The sequence below is a fragment of the Mobula hypostoma genome, chromosome 2 (genome assembly GCF_963921235.1).
Source record: "Mobula hypostoma chromosome 2, sMobHyp1.1, whole genome shotgun sequence".
Classification (NCBI taxonomy): Eukaryota; Metazoa; Chordata; class Chondrichthyes; order Myliobatiformes; family Myliobatidae; genus Mobula; species Mobula hypostoma.
Window position 1 is genome coordinate 154,378,494 of NC_086098.1, and position 25,784 is coordinate 154,404,277.

The 25,784-nt window shown below is 43.3% G+C and overlaps 1 protein-coding gene across 1 annotated transcript; it reads left to right on the forward strand.

Moving 5' to 3' along the window:
* The first annotated feature begins 11,358 nt into the window (after positions 1-11,358).
* On the forward strand, positions 11,359-22,032 carry LOC134359751 (immunoglobulin lambda-1 light chain-like). The gene is made up of 3 exons (XM_063073332.1): positions 11,359-11,493; positions 11,628-11,957; positions 21,403-22,032. Exons 1-3 carry the CDS (start codon positions 11,445-11,447, stop codon positions 21,723-21,725), a joined length of 702 nt encoding a protein of 233 aa, XP_062929402.1. The 5' UTR covers positions 11,359-11,444; the 3' UTR covers positions 21,726-22,032.
* The last annotated feature ends 3,752 nt before the right edge of the window (positions 22,033-25,784 follow it).

Here is a 25,784-nt window from a genome sequence, read left to right on the forward strand (position 1 = left end):
CATGCCTCAGGTTGGGGTGCCGCCGACCACAACCCAAGTCCCGAAGAATCTTGAATTTCCCCGACGACTTTCATTTCCCCTAATGCACCCTTAGGACACGTAACTGCCCCCTTGGGGGCGGAGCCGCCACTGTTTGAAGTAACTGCTGGATTAATTTTCAATCCAGATAGATTTGTTTTATGGGAAGGATGTAAAAGAGAAATAGAGGTCATTTAAAGGTGAAATTCTGAGGGTAAGGGATTTTTATGTTCCTGTTAGTTGAAAGGAAAGGTTAAAAGTTTGAGAGAACCATGGTTTTCAAGGGATATTGGAAACTTGATTCGGAAAAAGAGAGGGATCTACAATAAATATAGGCAGCTTGGAGTAAATGAGGTTCTCGAGGAATATAAAGAATGTAAAAATAATCTTAAGAAAGAAATTAGAAAAGCTAAAAGAAGATACGAGGCTGCTTTGGCAAGTAAGGTGAAAATAAATCCAAAGGGTGTCTACAGTTATATTAATACCAAAACGATAGTGAGGGATAAAATTGGTCCCTTAGAGAATCGGAGTGGACGGATATGTGCGGAGCCAAAAGAGATGGGGGAGATTTTGAACAATTCCTTTTCTTCGGTATTCACTGAGGAGAAGCATATTGAATTGTGTAAGGTAAAGGAAACATGAAGGGTTGTTATGGAAAGTATGATGATTAAAGAAGAGGAAGTACTGGAGCTTTTAAGGAATATAAAAGTGGATAATTCTCCGGGTCCGGACAAGATATTCCCTAGGACCTTGAGGGAAGTTAGTGTGGAAATAGCAGGGGCTCTGACAGAAATATTTCAAATGTCATTAGAAAAGGGATGGTGCCAGAGGATTGGCGTATTGCTCATGTTGTTCCATTGTTTAAGAAGGGTTGTAAGAGCAACCTAGCAATTATCGGCCTGTGAGTTTGACGTCAGTGGTGGGTAAATTGATGGAAAGTATTCTTAGCAATAGTATATATAATTATCTGGATAGACAGGGTCTGATTAGGAACAGTCAACATGGATTTGTGCGTGGAAGGTCATGTTTGACAAATCTTATTGAACTTTTTGATGAGGTTACTAGGAAAGTTGACGAGGGCAAAGCGGTGGATTTTGTCTATATGGACTTCAGTAACGCCTTTGACAAGGTTCCACACGGAAGGTTAGTTAGGAAGTTTCAATCGTTAGACATTAATATCGAAGTAGTAAAATGGATTCAGCAGTGGCTGGATGGGAGACGCCAGAGAGTAGTGGTGGATAACTGTTTGTCAGATTGGAGGCCGGTGACTAGTGGTGTGCCTCAGGGATCTGTACTGGGTGCAGTGTTGTTTGTCATATATATTAATGACCTGGATGATGGGGTGGTAAATTGGATTAGTAAGTACGCAGATGATACTAAGATAGGTGGCGTTGTGGATAATGAAGTAGGTTTTTAAAGCTTGCAGATAAATTGAGACCAGTTAGAAGAGTGGGCTGAAAGATGGCAGATGGAGTTTAATGCTGAAAAATGTGAGGTGCTGCATTTTGGTAGGACTAATCAAAATAGGACATGCATGGTAAATGGTAGGACATCGAAGAATGCAGTAGAACAGAGGGACCTAGCAATAATGGTGCATAGTTCCCGGAAGGTGGAATCTCATATGGATAGGGGCGGTGAAGAAAGCTTTTGGTATGCTGGCCTTTATATATCAGAGCATAGAGTATAGGAGTTGGGGTGTAATGTTGAAATTGTATAAGGCATTTGTGAGGCCAAATTTGGAGAATTGTGTACAGTTCTGGTCACCGAATTATAGGAAAGAAGTCAATAAAACTGAGAGAGTACAGAGGAGATTTACTAAAAGGATGCCTGGGTTTCATCTCCTAAGTTACAGAGAAAGGTTGAACAAATTAGGTCTTTATTTTCTGGAAGCTTAGAAGGTTGAAGAGGAACTTGATAGAGGTATTTAATATTATGAGGGGGATAGATAGACTTGACGTGGATAGGCTTTTTCCATTGAGAGTGGGGGAGATTCAAACAAGAGGACATGAGTTGCGAGTTAAATGTCAAAAGTTTAGGGGTAACATGAGGGGGAACATCTTTACTCAGAGAGTGGTAGCTGTGTGGAACGAGCTTCCAGCAGAAGTGGTTGTGGCAGGTTCGATGTTGTCATTTAAAGTTAAATTAGATAAATATATGGACAGGAAAGGAATGGAGGGTTATAGGCTGAATGCAGGTCGGTGGGACGAGGTGAGAGTAAGAGTTCGGCATGGACTAGAAGGCCCGAGATGGCCTGTTTCCGTGCTGTAATTGTTATATGGTTATATGAAAGATATGCCTTAATCCTCGTTGGATCATTCAGATTTTGCACTTCTACAGTCATCTTTTTCTGTGATTCCATTTGAAAGAATTCCTAAGACTGAATCCACGTTTGCAAGGATTGATAGTTCTTCAAATTCTTTGTTTCTACGCAGGTAATTCAGCATATCAGTCAACCTCTTAATGGTACCAATAACTTGTCATAAATTACAAATTTCAAATCACAGTATTTCTACTATATTTTTTAGGCAACGCTTCCGTCGTAGTTCGTAATGGTAGCTGAATAACTCTCTCTCAGTCGCACAACAGCACCAGGGTTAAAAGCTGACGATTCTCTTAGTCATCAGTAAATTTCTTGTCCAAGTGATTGCGCACACGTTGAATGTATAGAGTATGCGGATAATCGAAGTCAGAGCATATAGATGCCGGCAGAGCCTTTACTTTTGTCACGCCAATAAATAGTATCGGCATGATAATGAGACCCTACCATAATGTGTTCATTTTTGTTTCTGCATGCTGCGTTCCTTCGAGTGTATTCAAACAGCTTCTCTAATGGAATTTACAAAGCGTGCCAGATATTATAAACATTTTTAAGGACAATTAATTCTACCCGATATTATGTGTTGGCCAAAATCTTCAGGCAGTAGTTGTTGATTTGATCATTACATTCGTTAACTTCCTATTTGCAATGCTCGATCAAATCGTCATAAATCCTCATAAAACCAGTAATGACAAAACGCCTTGACAGCTATGTAACTTTGTTTAGTGGTATAAATGAGACAACATCACATTCTCTGATACTAGCCAATTCTACTAAGATTTTCTTTTTCACCCGACTAACTGTTGAACACAGGTCGTAGTAATGTTTCTACATACATATAATTCATATTTTTCCAATGCATCCTCTCATTCCAGGTCTTCTCTGTGTAGACCGCAATGTTGCTCAGACAGATGCTTTATTTCTTGTCCAAGAACTGCTGCCACAACATTAGTCTTTCTAACCAAAACATTTGCCCCGTCTGAGATAAACATCACCAGGTAATGAATATCAAGATTGTTGTTGATATAATTTTTATTGCTTCAACAATAGCGATACTGCCTCACGCAGTCAATTACAAAAACCAGCAAAGACAGTTTGTGCGGACGTTTCATTTTTCGGTCGAAAGCTGATACATAACATTAACATTTTCTGTATAGAAGTGCCCGTACCTGCGTCATCAATTAGCATATGTAAAGAGGATTTCAGCAATTATGCCATTACCTGTTTCTGAAGCACATCACTGACGTACTCAACAAATTCTAATGCACAGTTCTTGCTGCAGCAACTCTCTGGTATATTTACATATTTGACCACATGGCCATCAATTTCTTGCATAGACTGCATAGAAGCATTAGACCATAAGGCCACAAGATATAGGAACAGAATTATGCCATTTGGCCCATCTAGTCTCCTCTGCCATTTCGTCATGGTTGATCCATTATTCCTCTCAGCCCAATCTCCAACCTTCTTCCGGCATCCCATCAACCCCTGACCATTCAAGGATCTGCCTACCTCAGCGTTAAATATTCATAAAGATGTGACCTCCACAGCTGCCAGTGGCCAAAAACTGTCTTTTCTAGCTAAAGAAATTCCTCCTCATCTAAAAGAACGCCTCTCTATTCTGAGGCTGTGCCCTCTGGTCCTAGACTTTCCCATCAGATGAAACACCTTCTGAACATCAATTCTACCAAGACCTTTCACCACTCGATAGGTTTCAATTAAGTCACCCCTCATTCTTCCAAATTCGAGTGAATAAAGTCCCAGAGCATTCAAACGTTCTTCATATGACAAACCGTTCAATCCAGTAATCATTTCCGTGAGCCTCCTTTGAACTTTCTCAAGTGTCAGCACATCATTTCCAATATAGCCCAAAACGGCTCACAATGCCCTAAGTGAGCACTGATCAATGTTTTATAAAGCCTCAACATTGCACCCTTCTTTTTATATTTTCGACCTCGTGAAATGAATTTTAACAACACATTTCCCTTCTTCACCACAGACTCAACCTGCAAATTAACCTTTAGGGAATCTTGCACAAGTCACACAAGTCTCTCTGTGCCTCAGATTTTTGAATTTTCTCTCCATCCAGTATCTCTCCTGTAATATCATCGGCTCTTAATTGTTAAGCAGCTTCGTGTGTGGCATCTTGTCAAAGGCCTTCTGAAAATTCAAGTCCACAACATTCACCGAATTTCCTTTGTCTACCCTGTTTGTTATTTCGTTAAAGAATGCCAATAGATTTGTCAAGCAATATTTTCCCGTAAGGAAACTATGCTGACTACGTCCTATTTTATCACGTGTTTCCAAATACCCCAAAAGCACATCCGTAACAATCGGTGCCATCCCAACAACTGAGTTCAGACTAACTGGCCTATAATTTCCTTCTGCTGCCTCTCTCCCATTTTGAGGTGTGGAGTGACAATTGCATTTTTGTTCTGTCTTCCAAAACGATTTTAGAATCAAATGAGTCTTGAAAGATAATTACCAAATACCTTACCGCAGCCTCATCAGCCTCCTCGTTCGGAACACTGTGGCATACACAATATGGACCCGGTGTTTTATCTATCTGCAGACCTTTCAGTTTCCCAAGAACTTTCTCCCTTAAAATGGCACTCCTGACCCCTGACAATCTGGAACTTCCACCATACTGCTCGTGTCTTCCACGGTGAATACTGATGCAAACTGATGAACTTATTCACTTCATCCGCCATTTCCTTCTCCGTCATTACTGCTTCTCCGGTTGTCCGTTATCCATTCTCATCTCCTTTTACACTTTATGTTTCTGAAGAAACTTACGATGAATTGACTTTATTTTTTCCATGCTTCACATACCTGAGGAGGGAAAATCTTTACGTTACGTCTCCATCTAAATGTGTCATGTACAATCTATAATAAGTATAATAAATTATAATAAGTAGAACAGTCAATGTAATATAGAGTGCACTCAAGTCAGCGTGGGTTCGTCAGTCTGATGGCCAGGGTGGAAGAAGCTACCCCGGAGGCTGTTAATCCTGGCTTTTATGCTGCGGTACCACTTCCCGGATGGAAGCAGCTGGACTAGATTGTGGTTGGGATAGCTTGGGTCCCCAATGATCCTACACACCTTTTTACACACCTGACCCTGTAAATTTCTTGGATCATGGGAAGTTCACAACTACAGATGCGCTGGGCTGTCCGCGCCACTCTCTGCAGAGTCCTGCAATTAAGGGAGGTACAGTTCCCATAGCAGGCAGTGATGCAGCCAGTCAGGATGCTCTCAATTGTGCCCTGTAGAAAGTCCTTAGGATTTGGGGGCCCAGACCAAACTTCCTCAACCGACTGAGGTGAAACAGGGGCTGTTGTGCCTTTTTCACCACACAGCTGGTGTGTGCAGACCACGTGAGATCCTCGGTGATGTGCATGCCGAGGAACTTAAAGCTGTTTGCCCTGTCATCCCCAAATCCATTGATGTCAATCGGAGTTAGCTGTCTCCATTCCTCCTGTATTCCACAACCAGCTCCTTTGTTTTTCCGACATTGAGGGAGAGGTTGTTTTCTTAACATCATGGTTTCAGAGAACTGACTTCTCCCCTGTAGACCACCTCGTTATTGTTTGAGATAAAGCCAATCAGATAAGGCTGTGAGTGGCGATACAGTCATAGATAAACAGGGAGTAAAGGACGGGACTCAGTACGCAGCCCTGGGGGGTTCCTGTTTTGAGAGTCAGAGGGTGAGGGTTGGAGGTGAGGGAGCTCCCTCTTATAAACTGCAAATGATCTGACAGGAAGTCCAGGATCCAGCTGCACAAGGCAGGGTCAAGGTCGAGGTCCCTAAGCTTCTTGTCGACCCTGGATGAGACTATGGTGTTGAATACTGAACTGTAGTCCAAGAACAACATTCTCAAATAAGCATCCATCTTCTCCAGATGTGTAAGGACGGTATGTAGAGCAGTAGCTATTGCGTCATCTTTCGATCTGTTGTGTCGGTAGGCGAATTGTGGAGGTCCAGTGTGGGTGGCAGCCTGCTGCAGATGTAATCCTTGACCAGCGTCTCAAAGCATTAGCATATTATTGAGGTGAGTGCGACGTGTATCCTTGAACGTTAGGTCCCAGTTCTAATCTTGTCCCAGCCACAATTGCACGATGTCTACTGCATCATACATGCCAATCTGTAACTATGCTGCAAGTTCATCTACCTTTTTCAGTGTACTGTTCGCATTCAAGTATAACACCTTCAGTCCTGTATTCACCCTTTTGGATTTTGTCTGCCTTTTACATTGTAACTCATCCTGTTGAAATAAATTTGCCCTATCATCAACCACTCCTTGCATTTGTCTCACTACACCTTCCCTTTGATTTAAATCAACTTCCTCATTCTCAGTACTATCGCTCCGGTTCCCATCGCCCGGCCAAGTTACTTTAAACCCCACTGATTAAATCCAGCATATCTGCCCGCAAGGATATCGGACCCCCACATGCTCAGGTGTAACACGGCCCTTTTGTACAGGCCATACCTTCTCCAGAAAAGATCCCAATGATCCATAAATATGAGCCCCTGCTTTCTGCACCAGTTCCTCAGCCACGCATACACATGCCATCATTCAGATGTGTACTCTGCGCGACGGTGTACCCTTCCATCGCCGGATAGTCACCAAGTTACCCGTTTCCTGAAATCTAGGGATAATTTTAGTTGCTAACTGCTACAATTAAGGCAAAACTCGGAGACGTTATTCGTGCACAGTGTAGCCGAATAGGTCTTCTTCTTGACTCGCGGTCACCCTGAAACTCTGAACACGTCCGCGCGCGCAGAATTAGTAGTTCAAACGTTAATTGATGGATGGACAAGCCCGCGGAATCCACCGATCACGTGATGATGCATGACAGACCGATAAACAGTCACATGTGGATAGGACATCTTTGCACCCGTACGTTTCATCATATTCCACCGGTCTTCTGGTCAGTTCTGATTGGCACAATCCGGATGCCGCAGAATCGGGCTCTGGGACTTGCCTGTGGTTAGAGAGGACAGGAAGGTACTGGTCAAGGCCCTAGCAATCTGGTATCTCTCCTCCTTCCATAACCTGTGGCAAATCCCACCCGTCAGCATGCGCAAAATACCACTTTTCTTCTGGTTCCGTAATTTGGTAACTGTATCTATGTGAATTATTTAGTTAAGCTGTCATTTTAATTAATTAGTCTTCCATTCTTCCCACTTTTAGCAATACTGAACTGGTCCCTAATCTTGATTGTAAAAATATCGTCATATTTTATCCTTTTGTTCTTGATGCGAATTGAGCAGTTCAATACTTCTGAGTTGCAAAAGCTGTTCTATCCTTCCGTTCTGTAAATTAAAACCTCGGGTGGCCATTGTAATAAAGCAACGTCAACCCACAGTTTAACTGGATGCTCAGTTGATTTTCTAAAGACCCATTCGCGTCAGTTACCCGCCCCAGTACCCCAAGTCGGACGTCTTTTTACTGCGATTCCGGGAAACATTTGGGAACATTTCTTTTTCTGCGCAGAGAGGATTGCAAATGCCTCCAAATACGGCAGTGTAGACATTCATTCATGTTCTGTTACTTTGAGACTGGTGTGCTAAAGGACGAGATAAATAGTGTAATGGATAGATATAGATATAGACATAGAACACTACAGAACAATGCTGTGCCGAACCAGCTAAAAAGTAAATCATAAACACCCAAATACTGATCCATTCTACTAACGCAATGTCCATATCCCTCCATCTTCATAGCATCCCTGTGCCTATCCAAACGGCTCTTCAAACCCTCTAATGCATTTGCATCTTCCACCATATCAGGCAGAGCATTCCATACATCCACAACTCTCTGAGTAAAGAAAAATACCCCTCACAACCCAATTGAACTTATACCCCCTCAACTTCAATGCATGCCTTCTGGTATTGGACAATTTAACCTTGGGAGACAGCTACGGACTGTCTATACTGTCAATCCCTCCCATAAACTAATAAACCTCTAGCATATCTCCCTTCAGCCACCGCTATTCCGGAGGAAACAAAGCAATTTATCCATCCTTACATGATGCCCTTGCCCTCTAAACAAGGCAGCATCCTCGCCAAAGCCTCAACATTCTTCCAACAGTGTGACAACCAGAACGGTATGCAATGCGTACTCAAGATGTGACCTAACCAGAGTTTTATAAAATTGCAACATAACCTCTTGACTTTTGAACTCAATACCTCGGCTATTAGAAATAAACATTCCATAAGCCTTTCAACTACCCTATCGACCTATGTAGCCACTTTCAAAGAGCTATGAATTTGGATCCCACTGCTAAGCATCTTGCCCTTAATAGTGTACAGTTTCCTAGCGTTTCCACAACCGAAGTGTAACACCGCACATTTATTTGGGTTAAATCCCATCTGCCATTTCTCTACCCATATTGGCAAATGATCTATAGTACAGTGTATCTTTGCCAGTTTTCTACACCATCCACAACTCCACCAATCTTAATATCATCCGCAAACTTACTAACATGGCCATCTACATATGCATCCAGGTCATTTATGTACATCGCAAACGGCAGAGGTCCCACGACAAATCCCCGCGAAGCACCAGTAATTACAGCCGTCCATCTTGATTATATCCCTTCAACCACTATCCGTTGTGCAAGTCAGTTCTGAATCCAAACAGCCAATTCATCACGGACCCCATGCATCTTAAATATTAGTCTCCCAGGACAGACTTTGTCAAACGCCTTACTAAAATCTATGCAACCAACATCTACTGCCCTAACCTCATCAATCTCTCTCGTCACCTTGTCAAAAACACTGTCAAGTTGATAATACAGGACCTGCTCCACACAGAGCCGTGTTGGCTCTCCCTAAGAGGGTCGTGAGTTTCCAAGTACTCACATGCCCTATTCCTAATGATTTTCTCCACTAATTTCCCTACAGCTGACGTGAGAATCACTGGTCTATAGTTCCCCAGGATTTTCCCTTGTTCCCTTCGTAAATAGATGTACAACTTTAGCCACACCCCAGTCCCCCGGGACCTCGCCTCTGGCTAGAGAGGACAGGACGGTACTGGTCAATGCCCCCTCAATCACGGATTTTGCCTCTTTCAATAATCTAGGGTAAATCCCACCAGACACTGGGGATTTACCCACGTTAATACACTTTAGGAGGCCCAACACTTCCTCCCCCTTGAACTCGGAACGCCCTAACGCATTTATGCACTCAGCACTAATTTCCTGGCCCTCAATATTGTTTTCCTTGGTAAATGCTGAAGGAAAATACACTTTAAGTAATAATAATAAACATGCTCCGTGGCTTAGGCATTTAGTCATTTTTGCGCTCGTGGTTTTTGCAGTATTCATAGAACTAGAGAATTTAAGAATCATTGATGAGCCACCTGGACGTCCCGTAGCCCGGCCAGTCGCGATTATTTTTCTCCGATTGGAATGCTCTGATTAGTGATCCCACCACCAACGCCGACAGCTAACTAGCAGGGCAAAGAAGAATCCGAATAGAGATCAGACCAGAGGCCCCGTTTCCGGAGGGCTATGCCGGATTTCCAGTTGCCAATGTTATTTTCAACTCTCTGCAACAGTCAATTGAGATATTTGAAGCAAGCGATTCAATTTGAATCTAAACAGACAAATAATAGTAATAATAAAAGAAAACATTAAAGTGGGAAAATAATTTTAAAATAAAACAAGCTCAATACGCAAACCCATGCTTCGGTTTTCCTTTTAATATTAAACTGGTGGAAAATAAATGGGACGCTTTGTAATTACGCCGCTGCGTTGAACGGCAGCGGAGTGCACTGTAGGGTGTACTGACAGCTGAGCGTCAGCATTTCTTCCTGTCCCCGAGCTCGCACAGAAATCCCGATCACCCAAGGTTCGTCAGTGTAGCTCTGCTTCTTCGTTTGACTATTCTATGAATCTATAAATTTGGAGGGGGGATTCATATATCTTGGAAGCAGAAGGAACATAAATTTCAGTACAACTGACATTATTTGCCATTTCATCACAAAGTAGTACAGTTTGGATCATCCTCAATATTGATATATCTGGATCAGCACCAAGGTGATACAGCGTGGCGACTGTTAAGAGTTATGCCTTCTTCGTGCAAAATCAGGCTGTAAGTTCAATTCCTTCCCACTCTATCTCATCCTTGCTCATCCTTGACAACGTCAACTTGCGAAACTTGAGTGTTCCCTAGAGCAGAACATTTTTTTGATCTAAGTGCACAAGATCGCGACGGTTATACTGCAAATAGGAAGAATACGTTGGAACCCGGTCCCATCAGATGATAGGACAAGGACCCGTGAACAAAGTATAATTAAAGAGTGAAATCACAACGAGAACGTAGATGGTAGCAAGTTTTCTCGAAATGTTTTTACTGCAGAGCAGCGACCCGTGATAATCTGGAACACGAGGAGAGGTTTCAGAAACAGACTCAACCAGACATTCAGAAATGAGTTGGACATCATTTGTGGATAAGCGATCGATTGGGAAAGAGCGGGGTGGGTTTAGATGGGTTGTCGCTACAGGCGTTAAAATGCTTGTTCCTTCACTTTGGCCCGTCATCACTCCCCGAGGCAACTAACTGAAGTTGAGCTGCACGGTCGAATTGATATTGGAGGTGGTTTGAGGGTTGGGAGAACACGCTTCACCCACCCTCTTATATCCTCTCCCTTGTTGTCTTTCTTATATTCTTTGTTTTGTGTCATGGAATCCAAAGAAATTGAAACTTCTGTCCGTTTTATTCCTTGTCCAAGTCTGAGAATCGTCGATCATGTTATTCACTTTCCAACCTTTCAAAGTTTTTTTAAAGTTTGGAATTGTATTTCTTAGCAACTGCCTGATCGCTTTGGTCCTCGAGTTTCCCCCAGTTCCACCAAGCCTATGCTCTATTTCAGTCTTTTCACCTCTTTCTTTTCCAATATAAAAGCGTGCCTGCTGTGCAGATTTGTATGTGTTGTCACAAAATGAGAAGCCAGCGCTACGTCAGCATGTATTTGCATAATTAATGACCGAAACCATATATAACAAAGTTCGGACTGTTTTAAATGCTTTTCAGAACGAGACGCAGTAGCTTCCTATTCGGAAACATTCTGAGTCAGCTCTTCAGCCAAAATCTCCAGAATGAGATCGTGGATTGGAGTTCTCGCTGCACTGGTCCTTTGTCTTCATAGTAAGTACAGTACTGTGTAACATTGGCGTTCTACGTTGTTTCCCAATCGTACATGTGTTCTGTGAATACGAATAGCAATTGGTTTTCCCAGTTGCACCGAGTTCGATTAAATAAAAGGACTTTATTTACACCAGGTACAGACGCTGTTGCTACGTTGATGCAGGTGAAATCGGTCTCGGCCGCTCCGGGGGAAACCGTCAAGATCAACTGCATCATGTCTGGAGACAGCATCGATAACTGGTTCACCAGCTGGTATTGGAAGAAGCCCGGCAGTATTCCACGGCTGATCTGGTCTGAGAAAAACGGCAGACCCTCGGGAATTTCAGATCGATTACAAGGTTCTGTAAAAATATCGGAACGCGGGATGTTTTTAACTATCGCGAACGTAAAATCCGAAGACGCTGCTGATTACTATTGTTATGCTGCACGCACCTTTGGTAAAGGAACGAAGCTCAATGTGATTAGTAAGTAATTTATTCGCAATCTAAATTAATCGTTTCAGCGACGCGTTTACCGTTCCTTTCATTGCAGTTTTGTCAGGAATTTTTCACAGCGGATTTCGTGGAACAGATCTGCCCACGTTGCTCTACTTAAAAACAAGTTCCCCACAGCGGATAATACACGTCAGGTCTCACACAAAATGCTGGAGGAACTCAGTAGGCCAGGCAGCATCTATAGAAAAGAGTAAACAGTCGCGGTTTGGGGCCGAGACCCTTCATCGGGACCTCATCATGAGTCCTAATGAAGAGTCTTGGCCGAAACGCCGGCTGTTTACCATGTTCTTACCCTCAGTGGCGCGGGGCACAGGCAGCGATCCAAAGATTATTAACCTGGAGGTCCTGTTTTTCATTTCAAATTCAAGTCGGTGACAATTTGTGTTGGATAAAACATCGACCCGGCGACTTGTGTCTTTTTAAAATGTGGTTCTGATTAACAGTGCTTTCGTTGAAATCCGCGACTTGCATTTTATTTATTAATGGCTTTCCTCTTCCACTGGCCATTCGCGAAAGGCAAATATGATACATCTTTGGAATCAGAATACAAATACAAATTATGGAAAATCGCAGCAGTAGTCAAGGACGGGTAGAAAAGGCTAACATTCTTCCTCTCTCAATAGCAGCTGCCCGGGAATTTGAGTTCGTGCAGTGTTTTCCACCTTTTTGAAACATTATGTAGCAATTACTCCGATTGATCTTAACATGGTAGGGTTACATGTTCGTAGGAATATACTTTCTATAGAGGTTTTCGTAATTTAACCCGTGGAAACTCTTGGGAGCCACGAGAAAGTTACTTTAACATGATTACGACTTTTCAGACTTCTGGTGCCAAGTCCTGATATCCACCGATGGGAATGTTGCCACTGAGACCATAATCATATGTAATTGTTCCATTATATTACGTCGAGCTACTAATTTCTTTTAGTTCGAAACTTTAATGCCTTCTTTTCTGAGGTACGAAAATATTTGCAACTTGCAAAGGGCTGAAAAGACAATGTTTTATTTTCAGTTGAATTTGGCTGCATGTTTTTTTTTCTCCTGAAGCCACGTTCCCTTATGAAAGTTTTAAAATTTTCATTGCAGTGTTTATAACATTTACACATTAATGCTAAGGGTTCGCAAACACCCTCGCATTTTTTAGTCTTTTCTTGCTTCAATCGAGATTTACGTTCGGATGCGTAATTGCGCAGGCTGATAAATTCGGCAGTAACTGAAGAATGAATACACTGAGTCTTCGCTTCCTGAAGCTCCGAATAATGAGAGATAGAAACATAGAAAATAGGTGCAGGAGTAGGCCATTCGGCCCTTCGAGCCTGCACCGCCATTTATTATGATCATGGCTGATCATCCAACTCAGAACCCCGCCCCAGCCTTCCCTCCATACCCCCTGACCCCCGTAGCCACAAGGGCCATATCTAACTCCCTCTTAAACATAGCCAATGAACTGGCCTCAACAGTCTGCTGTGGCAGAGAATTCCACAGATTCACCACTCTCTGTGTGAAGAAGTTTTTCCTAATCTCGGTCCTAAAAGGCTTCCCTTCTATCCTCAAACTGTGACCCCTCGTTCTGGACTTCCCCAACATCGGGAACAATCTTCCTGCATCTAGCCTGTCCAATCCCTTTAGGATCTTATACGTTTCAATCAGATCCCCCCTCAATCTTCTAAATTCCAACGAGTACAAGCCCAGTTCATCCAGTCTTTCTTCATATGAAAGTCCTGCCATCCCAGGAATCAATCTGGTGAACCTTCTTTGTAATCCCTCTATGGCAAAGATGTCTTTCCTCAGATTAGGGGACCAAAACTGCACACAATACTCCAGGTGTGGTCTCACGGTGTAGATGCGAGGAATGTGAGATGTCTCTTGATTGAATGTCTCGAACCAGGGGATGACATTCTGGACATAACAAGTCTGTTATTCAGGGCTGAAAATTATATTCAACCAGCGGGTAGAGGGAAACTTTGCCAAGGGGGATTGTGGCCAGTAGCAGGAGATATATTCCGGAGAGTTTCTTTTCAGCATTAGGAGAATCCAGGTTTATGAGGGTCGGTGTGGGAAAGTGAGGCTTAATGAGGAGGTGAGTTGTGATATAGAAATATCGAAAACCTACAGCACAATACAGGCCCTTCAGGCCACAGAATTGTGCCGAACATGTCCTAACCTTAGAAATCACTAGGCTTACCGATAGCCCTCTATTTTACCAAGCTCCATGTACCTATCTAAAAGTCTCTTAAAAGACCCTATCGTATCCGCCTCCACGTCGTTGCCGGCAGCCTATTCCACGCACTCACCACTCTCTGAGTACCCCTGACATCCCCTCTGTACCTGCTCCCCAGCACCTTACAACTGTGTCCTCTTGTGGCAACCATTTCAACCCTGGGAAAAAGCCTCTGACTATCCACACGATCAATGCCTCTCATCATCTTTAACACATCTATCAGGTCACCTCTCATCCTCCGTCGCTCCAAGGAGAAAAGAACGACGAGTTCGCGCAACCTATTCATATAACGTGTGCTCCCTAATCCAGGAAACATCCTTGTAAATCTCCTCTGCACTCTTTCTATGGCATCCACAACCTTCCTGTAGTGAGGTGACCAGAACTGAGCACAGTACTCGGAGTGAGGTCTGACCAGGGTCCTATATAGCTGCAACATTACGTCTCAACTCCTACATTCAATACCACGATTGCTGAAGACCAATACACCATACGCCTTCTTAACCACAGAGTCAACCTGCGCAGCTTCTTTGCGCGTCCTATGGCCTCGATCCCCCAAGATCCTTCGATCCTCCACACTGCCAAGATTCTTACCATTAATACTATATTCTGCCATCATATTTGACCTACCAAAATGAACCACTTCACACTTATCTGGGTTGATCTCTATCTGCCACTTCTCAGCCCTGTTTTGCATCCAATCAACGTCCTGCTGTAAATTCTGACAGCCCTCCACACTATCCACAACACCTCCAACCTTTGTGCCATCAGCAAACTTACTAAACTATCCCTCATCTTCCTCATCCAGGGCATTTATAAAAATCACGAAGAGTAAGGGTCCCAGAACAGATCCCTGAGACACTCCACTGGTGACCGACCTCCGTGCAGAATATGGCCCGTCTTTACAACCACTCTTTGCCTTCTGTGGGCAAGCCAGTTCTGGATCTACAAAGCAATATCCCCTTGGTTCCCATGCCTCCTCAGTTTCGCAATAAGCCTTGCATGGTGTACCTTATCAATGGTTCAATGATTAGTGTGGGAGAAATGTGTCTGAGTTCGTGGTACATTAGCAACAGTACCAGGGAAGGAAAGGATTGATTTGATTGGACGGGTTCCACATAAAACATACTGAGACGAAGGTCATGGTGAATCACATCAGGGCCGTGGATAGACTTTTAACCTAAATGTTGTGGGATGAGTTCAACATCTTGGAGAAGCATGGATAAATTGAAAGGAAAGAAGAGTGAGGAGATGTTAATGAAGTTTCCAGAACAATGAATACGATAAAACGTTTAGAATTTAACTTCAAGCAATATGGGGACAAAATTGAAAAGAAAGTTCTTGGATATAGAACTGAGGGTGTTATATTTGAATGTACACAGTAAACTGAATACAGTGGATGGTCTCCTGGCCTAGTTGGAAATTGGTATTATGAATGTGGCATCACCGAGTCTTGGCTCAAAAAAATCATATTTGGATGGACGAGATGGGCGGCTTTGTTGAGAAAATAGGAAATCAGATCCTTAGAGGAAGTGACAGTGGATCAGAAAATGTAGAATCCTTGCTAGTAGAGTTTAGAAAACACAAGGGCAAAACCACCGTAATCCGAGTTAATTAAAGGCCTCCAAACAGTGGCAAAGATAGGGGGTACATTGATAACTGGATATAATAAAAAGGCATGTAAAAGTGTAGTTTTACGACAATCATGGGGAATGTGATGTTCAAGTAGATTGGGGAAATCATTTTGATGCTAGATCTCAAGGGAATTAATTTGTAGAATGCCTGCAAGGTACCAATAGGGAAAAGGCAATTCTGCATTGGCTACTGTGTACTGAAGCAGATTTCTTTAGAAAGTTTTACCTAAAGCAACCTTTAGGAGGCAGCGGTCGTTGTATAATGGACGGCCACGCAGTTTGAGTGGGAGAAGCGAAATTCGGATGTATCGTTTTTTCAATGTAGTAAATGTACATACAGAGGCATAAGAAAAGAGCTGACCGACGTTGATTGGAAATGGATACTCGTAGAGATAATGGGCAAGCAGTAATGGATGCAGTTCTGGGAATAATTCGGAAGACCAAGATCTGTTCATCCCAAAGAAGAACAATAAAGGGAGGATACCACATTCGTGGTTGAAGTCAAAGACAGCATAAAAGCAAAAGAGAGGGAATATACCACAACATAAATTGGTAAGAGGATGGAGGGTTGGGACGCTTTTATAAATCAGAAGGCAACTAAAAAGCCATCTGGAGAAAAAAAGATGAAATATGAAGGTAAATTAGCCAAATATTAAAAGCAGCAAAAATGTGAAGTAGGGATTTAGGAAGCTGTTAAAAACAAGAGAAGAGAAGTAAGTAGATAGGAATAAAAAGGATGAAAAAGAAGATTATATGTCCAATAATAAAAGAGGATGGCAAAGGCTTATTTAAAGATATACATATATATATATATATATATGAGAGGCACGAGTGCTGGAAAATCGCACAAGAGGGATATGAGTAGGAGACAAAGAAACGATGGATGAAGTGAATATGTATTTTACTTTAGTATTCGCTATGGAAGATGCCAGAAATTCGACAGTCCGTGCACAAAACTGAATGTAGTCGCTATTACAATTGAGAAGGCTCTTGGGAATCTGAATGGTCTGAAAGTACATGAGTCAGGTCAACCAGATGGACTACTCCACAGGATTCTGAAATAAACAGAGTAAGAGATTGTGGAGGCATTCGCAGTGATCAACCAGGAATCCCTCGATTCTGGAAGCCTGGGCAACTGCAAATGTCACTCCATCTTGTAAGACGGAAGGAAGACAAAAGGCAGGCATTATAGGCCAGTTCCCCCGAATTAAATGGTTTGCAAGATGTTAGAATCCAATATTAAAGATGAGGCGTCCGGATACATTGACGTACAAGACAAAATAGACCGAAGTAAACATTCTTTCCTTCCGGGAAAAAACTCGCCTGACAAATCTTTTGGAATTATTTCAGGAATCAACGGGCAGGATAGGCAAAGGTTTACTTGAACTTTCAGAAGGTCTTTGACGACTTTCCGCACACGAAGCTGCTAAGGAAGATAACAGCCAACTGTACAAGGGGTGATTGATAAGTTCGTGGCCCAAGGTAGAAGCAGTCCATTTTAGAAAACCTAGCACACTTATTTTTCAACGTCGGCCCCTCCTACATGTACACACTTAGTCCAACAGTTGTGGAGCATACGGATCCCTTCTTTGTAGAAGTGGTCCACAGCAGGGGTGATTAACACGTTCGTAGCCTAAGGCAGAAGGAGATGTGTTATTAACTTCAAACTTTCTGCATTATCACGCAAAGTGTTGAACTGCACGTGCACGTAACGAGAGCGGTATAACTCATCTCCGTCTACCTTAGGCCACGAACTTATCAATCACCCCTGCTGAATTTCCAATACGCTCTCATTACATGCACGTGCAGTTCAACTCTTTGAGTGGTAATGCAGAAAGTTTGAAGTTAATAGTTCATCTCCTTCTACCATAGGCCACGAACTTATCAATCACCCCTGCTGTGGACCATTTCTGCAAAGAAGGGATCCATATGTTCGACGACCGCTGCACTAAGTGTGTACATGTAGGAGGGGGGCATATTGAAAAATAATTGTGCCCAGTTTTCTAAAATTGACTCCTTCTACCTAAGGCCACGAACCTATCAATCACCCCTCGTATTAAGATTGGCTGAATGGCAGAAGGCAAAGGGTTGGAATAACGGATTCACTTTTATACTTGGCTGCCTGAGACTAGTGATAATTGGCAGGGGGCCGTAAGTGGTCCGGTAATTTTCACCTTTTATGTTAATAAAGTGGAGGACGAAATTGATGGCTTCCTTGCCAGATTTGCGGATGATGCGAAACATAGTTGGAGGGGCAGACAGTGTTGAGTAAGTAGGGAGGTTGAGGAACCACTTGGACAGATGAGGAAAATGGGTAAAGAAGGGGCAAATGCAACAGAGCCTATGGAGGTGAATGATTATGTACCCTGTTTGAAGCGTTTGATAGTTTGAGTATGTGATTGTTGTAGTTGAAATGAATGAGTGGCGGTAAGGAGAATCTCATTGATACCTGCCGAATATTGAAAGACCTTGAAGGAGTAGAAGTAAAAAAAGCCTTTTCAGCAACGGAAGAATCTTCAACCCGACGGCACTGTCTCGAAATCGAAGGATGTCCCTTTAGAACACACGCGAGGAGGAATTTCTTTAACCACAATGTGGTAAATCTGTGAAATTTATTGCTACAGACGGCTGTGGAGGCCAGGTCATTTGGTACCTTGAAATCAGAGGTTGCTAGTCTCTTAATTAAGGTCACAGCTACAGAAAGGGTGGGTAATGTGGCAGGATCCTCTTTTGAGTAAGTATGGGTGGAAGTCAGGAAGAGTAAGGGAGCAGTTACTCTATTGGGGGTATTCTATAGGCCCCCTGTAGCAGCAGAGATACAGAGGAGCAGATTGGGAGGCAGATTTTGGAAAGGTGCAAAAATAACAGGGTTGTTATCATGGGTGACTTTAACTTCCCTAACATTGATTGGCACCTGATTAGTTCCAAGGGTTTAGATGGGGCACAGTTTGTTAAATGTGTCTAGGACAGATACCGGTCAGAGTATGTGGACAGGCCGACGAGGGGAATGCCATACTAGATCTAGTACTAGGTAATGAACCGGGTCAGGTCACAGATCTCTCAGTGGGTCAGCATCTGGGGGACAGTGGCCACCGCTCCCTGGCCTTTAGCATTATCATGGAAAAGGATAGAATCAGAGAGGACAGGAAAATTTTTAATTGGAGAAGGGCAAATTATGAGGCTATTAGGCTAGAACTTGCGGGTGTGAATTGGGATGATGTTTTTGCAGGGAAATGTACGATGAACATGTGGTCGATGTTTAGAGATCTCTTACAGGATATTAGGGATAAATTTGTCCCGGTGAGGAAGATAAAGAATGGTAGGATGAAGGAACCATGGGTGACAAGTGAGGTGGAATATCTAGTCAGGTGGAAGAAGGCAGCATACATGAGGTTTAGGAAGCAAGGATCACATGGGTCTATTGAGAAATATAGGGAAGCAAGGAAGGAGCTTAAGAAGGGCTCAGAAGAGCAAGAAGGGGGCATGAGAAGGCCTTGGCGAGTAGGGTAAAGGAAAACCCCAAGGCATTCTTCAATTATCTGAACAGCAAAAGGATGACAAGAGTGGATGTAGGACCGATCGGAGATAAAAGTGGGAAGATGTGCCTGGAGGCTGTGGAAGTGAGGGAGGTCCTCAATGAATACTTCTCTTCGGTATTCACCAATGAGAGGGAACGTGATGACAGTGAGGATAATATGAGGGAGGTTGATGTTCTGGAGCATGTTGATATTAAGGGACAGGAGGTGTTGGAGTTGCTAAAGTACATTAGGACGGATAAGTCCCCGGGGCCTGACGGAATATTCCCCAGGCTGCTCCACGAGGAGAGGGAAGAGATTGGTGAGCCTCTGGCTAGGATCATTATGCCCTCGTTGGGAATGGTATCGGAGGATTGGAGGGAGGCGAATGTTGTCCCCTTGTTCAAAAAAAGTAGTAGGGATAGTCCGGGTAATGATAGACCAGTGAGCCTTACGTCTGTGGTGGGAAAGTTGTTGGAAAAGATTCTTAGAGATAGGATCTCTGGGCATTTAGAGAATCATGGTCTGATCGGGGACAGTCAGCATGGCTTTGTGAAGGGCAGATCGTGTCTAACAAGCTTGATAGAATTCTTTGAGGAGGTGAGCAGGCATATAGATGAGGGTAGTGCGGTGGATGTGATCTATATGGATTTTAGTAAGGCATTTTACAAGAATCCACATGGTAGGCTTATTCAGAAAGTCAGATGGCATGGAATCCAGGGAAGTTTGGCCAGGTGGATTCAGAATTGACTTGCCTGCAGAAGGCAGAGTGTCGTGGTGGAGGGAGTACATTCAGATTGGAGGATTGTGACTAGTGGTGTCCCACAAGGATCTGTTCTGGGACCTCTACTTTTCGTGATTTTTATTAACGACCTGGATGTCGGGGTAGAAGTGTGGGTTGGCAAGTTTGCAGACGACACAAAGGTTGGTGGTGTTGTAGATAGTGTAGAGGATTGTCAGAGATTGCAGAGAGGCATTGATAGGATGCAGAAGTGGGCTGAGAAGTGGCAGATGGAGTTCAACCCGGAGAAGTGTGAGGAGGTACACTTTGGAAGGACAAACTCCAAGGCAGAGTACAAAGTAAATGGCAAGATACCTGGTAGTGTGGAGGAGCAGAGGGATCTGGGGTTACATGTCCACAGATCCCTGAAAGTTGCCTCACAGGTGGATAGGGTAGTTAAGAAAGCTTATGGGGTGTTAGCTTTCATAAGTCGAGGGATAGAGTTTAAGAGTCGCAATGTAATGATGCAGCTCTATAAAACTCTGGTTAGGCCACACTTGGAGCACTGTGTCCCATTCTGGTCACCTCACTATAAGAAGGATGTGGAAGCATTGGAAAGGGTACAAAGGAGTTTTACCAGGATGCTGCCTGGTTTAGAGAGTATGCATTATGATCAGAGATTAAGGGAGCTAGGGCTTTACTCTTTGGAGAGAAGGAGGATGAGAGGAGGCATGTTAGAGGTGTACAAGATAATAAGAGGAATTGATAGAGTGGATAGGCAGCGCCTCTTCCCCAGGGCACCACTGCTCAATACAAGAGGACATGGCTTTAAGGTAAGGGGTGGGAAGTTCAATGGGGATATTAGAGGAAGGTTCTTTACTCAGAGAGTGGTTGGTGCGTGGAATGCACTGCCTGAGTCAGTGGTGGAGGCAGATACACTAGTGAAGTTTAAGAGACTACTAGACAGGTACATGGAGGAATTTAAGGTGGGGGCTTATATGGGAGGCAGGGTTTGAGGGTCAGCACAGCATTGTGGGCCGAAGGGCCTGTACTGTGCTGTACCATTCTATGTTCTATGTTCTTTTAAAGGTTACCGAGTGAAGGCAAAGATTGGGGTCGAGTGGCAAAATAAATCAGCCACGGTGGAATAAAGAAGCAGATCCACATGACGTACTTCCGCACCGATATCTCATGACCATATGACGTTATCAATGTCGGAGCAGGAGCGGGAGCACGAAGTGCCGACTGCTACCAGTTGTAATACTTCTAAATTCAAAGCCATTAAAAATGAATTTATTCTTAAATGCACATTTCCTTCTATTTTCAGTTCCTCGACCTCCGGTTGTGTCCGTGTTCCGGCCTTCAGAGGAAGAAATCGCGAAAAAGAGCACCGTCACCCTGGTGTGTTTGGTGAGCGGCTTTCATCCAGAAACTGTGGACATCGAGTGGACGGTGGACGGCAGTACGAGAAGGAATGGTGTCGAGACTGGCCGGGTACAGCAGGAACCGGATAACACATTCAGTGCGAACAGCTACCTGACTCTGACTGCCTCAGAATGGAGCGCACAAGAGCAATTCTCGTGTGTGGTGAACCACGAGACTCGTGCAACCCCGCTGCAGGCAACGATCGCGAGATCTGGTTATACCTAATCAAGGATCCTTCTCACTATTCTGTTATTCTCTTTCTCTGCGCATTGCGTGTTGGTCTTGATCTTTTATTGTTCTTTTCGGGTTTCTTGCTATGACAAAATTCAAGGGTGTATAATTTATACCTTTGATAACAAATGTACTCTCAATCCATTAATCTTTATTTTCCAATCTATATCTTTTTTTGGGAAGAATCTGTCGAATCAGAAGAGTTGAGTATTTTCACGAGGATATTGCGAACTCCAATATGAATTAAAGTTCGATGAAACTTGATAAACGAACCTGAATAATAAACTGTCGTTTGGATTAACTCACAAACTGTTGTTTTTTTTCCTGGCAGATGGCTCTGTCCCAATGAGTCGCGCTTTTCCATATTTGATGAGCTCGTGGAATAGTGAGATTATTATGGAGCTCTGGAGAAAGGGGGTAACTAAATTAGAAAATTCCACTTGTCCTTAGCAAGGCGGACTCATTTATAAATGCAGTAACCTGTGCGTTTATTTGAGTGTGGCCATGTGTGCGTGTGTGTTTCCCTCTATCTGTGCGCGCGAGGGTCTGCGTCCTTCTGTGTATGTGTTGGGATAGATGGAATGGACATTGAATGGAGCTGGATAAAACTATTAATGAAAACTGAAATTTTGGAAGGAAATACAAATCTGCATATTCTGGAAATTATAATCAGAATCCGAAGATACTACAGTCACTCAGCAGACCAGAGAGCCCCGGAGAAGGGGATCGCTGTAAAGACTGTTAACTCAGACAAAGGTGCAATCGAGTGATTTGAAGTTTGAGGACAAGTGGCACTCTGAACTGACATGCCTGAATAGTTACAAGCCCGGTAGGTACGGAAAAACATACTTGTGCCCGACATATTCACATGATCAGTGCATTCGCATTGTTTATTTTTCTTTGAAATAAAACCAATAATTTTTACATTTTATACAGAACTGTCTTTGATGCATTTGGTTCAATAGAACTGTAAAACGTCGACCCGTTTTCAGATCAATAGGTGTTGGCGTGTGGCCAAGTGGTTAAGACATTCGTCTAGTGATCTGAGGGTCACCAGCTCGAGCCTTGGCTGAGGCAGCGTGTTGTGTCCTTGAGCAAGGCACTTAACCACACATTGCTCTGCGATGAGGCGACAGCGGTGCCAAGCTGTATGGGTCCTAATGCCCTTACCTTGGACAAAATCGGTGGCGTGGAGGGGGGAGACTTGCAGCATGGGCAACTGCTGGTCTTCCATACAACCTTGCCCAGGCCTGCGCCCTGGAAACCTTCCAAGGCGCAAATCCATGGTCTTACGAGACTAACAGATGCCCTATAAAAAAGGTAAGAAGAATAGGACAGAAGAAGTAGACGTTTTATCTATTCAAGTCCTTTCTATCTTGCAAAATCGTGCATTTCTCTGATATGACTCTATCGCCCCTCAGATTTACAAAACAAAACTATCAAAATTTAGGAATAAAAGGAAGTGTATTATTATGTTGAACATTTAAAAAGTAAAACAATAAACATGCCAAAAGACATTTCTTGCATCAAAAGTCTTAGAGCATTACCTAGCATTAATGTCCGATATCAGATGGATGTAGCTCTCTCTCACTCTCATATTTAAATTCACAATAAATAATACCGAACTGGCAGCTGGAAGTGTGCACAAAAGAAACAAGATTTCGAAATCGCTGACATCTGGGAATGCTTCTTCTTTCGGTTCCCGATTTACGATTCATTGGCCTCAAGTTGCTGCCATTCTGAGGAGTGGGAGGCTTACGGAAACCATGCGGTTTGGAATTAACCTAAAGTGATTGACTGATAAATAGCCACCTTTGGAGATCATGCAAACACTTTTGTTATATTTTAGGAAATGGAATCCACTTCCTAGATTTTAAATTGATGTTCAAAGTACCATCTTCATAATGAGCCTGATTCAACACAGAAAAACATACTTTCAAGCTATACGTGGATGAGAAAATACATTGTCTATAAAAATATCCGACCCCCAGCCACAAGTGATTTAATGTTTTACAACATTAAATCTCTGTGGATTAAATTTGGCTTCTTGGCATTTTGACACTGATCAACAGAAAAAGACTATTTCGTGAAAAATGTAACTGGCTTGCCCACAGAAGGCAAACTGTGGTTGTAGACAGGTCATGTTCGGCATGGAGGTTGGTCACCAGTGGTGTGCCTCAGGGATCTGTTCTGGGACCCTTACTCTTCGTGATTTGTATAAACGACCTGGATGAGGAAGTGGAGGGATGGGTTAGTAAGTTTGCTGATGACACAACGGTTGGAGGTGTTGTGGATAGTGTGGAGGGCTGTCAGAGGTTACAGCGGGATATTGTTAGGATGCAGAACTGGGCTGAGAAGTGGCAGATGGAGTTCAACCCAGATAAGTGTGAAGTGGTTCATTTTGGTAGGTTAAATATGATGGCAGAATATAGTATTAATGGTAAGACTCTTGGCAGTGTGGAGGATCAGAAAGATCTAGGGGTCCGAGTCCATTGGACACTCAAAGCAGCTGCGCAGGTTGACTCTGTGGTTAAGAAGGCATACGTAGAAATGGATTTACGAGCCGGGAGGTTATGTTGCAGCTATATCGGACCACGGTAAGACCACACTTGGAGTACTGTGCTCAGTTCTGGTCGCCTCACTACAGGAAGAATATGGAAGCCTCAGAAATGGTGCAGAAGAGATTTACAAGGACGTCGCTTGGATTGGGGAGCACACATTATGTGAATAGGTTGAGTGATCTCGTCGTTCCTTTCTCCTTGGAGCGACGGAGGATGAGAGGTGACCTGATAGAGGTGTACAAACTGATGAGAGGCATTGATCGTGTGGATAGTCAGAGGCTTTTTCCCGGGCTGAAATGCTTGCCACAAGAGGACACAGGTTTATGGTGCTGGGGAGTAGGTACAGAGGAGATGTCAAGGGTACTTAGAGAGTGGTGAGTGCGTGAAATGGGTTGCCGGCAATGGTGGTGGGGGTACAGCGATAGGGTCTTTTAAGAGACTTTTAGATAGATACATGGAACTTGGAAAAATAGAGGGCTATAGGTTAGCCTGGTAATTTCTAAGGTAGGAACATGTTCGACACAACTTTGTGGGCCGAAGGGCCTGTATTGTTCTGTATGTTTTCTATGTTTCTGTGTTTCTATGTAAAAAGTGAAAACAGATTTCTACAAAGTGATCTAAGTGAATGACAAATAAAAAACACAAAATAATTGATTGCATAAGTATTCACTCCCTTCAAGTCACTATTCAGTAGATGAATCTTTGGCAGGAATTACACTCTTGCATCTGTGTGGATAAGTCTCCATCAGCTTTGCACATTTGGACACTACAATTTTATCTCTAATCTTCATACAAAACTGCTCAGGCTCTGTCAGATTGCATGGGGATCGTGAGCGAACAGCCCTTTTCAAGTCCAGCACAAATTGTCAAATTGCGGTCTGGACTCTGACCTGACCATTCTAGGACATTAACTTCGTTGTCTTAAGCCATTCCTGTGTAGTTCTGGCTTTTTGCTTGGGGTCATTCCATTGCTGGGATACAAATCTTCTCCCACGTCACAATTACCTTGCAGACGGCATTAGGTTTCCCTTCAGGATTCCTCTCTGTTTTGCTGCATTCACTTTACCCTCAACCTTCACAAGCTTTCCAGGGCCTTCTGCACTGGAGAATCCCCACAACATAATGCAGCCAGCACCCTGCTTCCTGGTAGGTTCGGGTGTTTTTGATATTATGGTGTGTTTGGCTTACACCAAATGTAGCCCTTCGTCTGATGGCCAAAAAGCATCATTTTGGTTCAATCAGACCATAGAACCTTCTTCGAGCTGACCTCTGGCAAACTCTAGCAGAGATTTCATGTGACCTTCTTTTCTTTCTCTTTGAAGACAACGAGAGGCTTTCTTTGCCACTCTCTCATAAAGCTGCAATTGGTGAAGTGCCCGGGCAGTAGTTGTTGTATGCGCAGTCTCTCCCATCTCAGCCAGTGAAGCTTGTAACTCCTCCAGAGTTGTCACAGTTATCACAGTTCTCTTGGTGATCACTCAGTTTTTGAGGA

Bases quoted from the DNA above. Each gene is read 5' to 3' on its own strand.
- LOC134359751 (XM_063073332.1), top strand. From the start codon at position 11,445: ATGAGATCGTGGATTGGAGTTCTCGCTGCACTGGTCCTTTGTCTTCAT. The intron at 11,494-11,627 runs GTAAGTACAGTA...TATTTACACCAG, and splicing joins ACTGGTCCTTTGTCTTCATA to GTACAGACGCTGTTGCTACG. The intron at 11,958-21,402 runs GTAAGTAATTTA...TTCTATTTTCAG, and splicing joins AACGAAGCTCAATGTGATTA to TTCCTCGACCTCCGGTTGTG.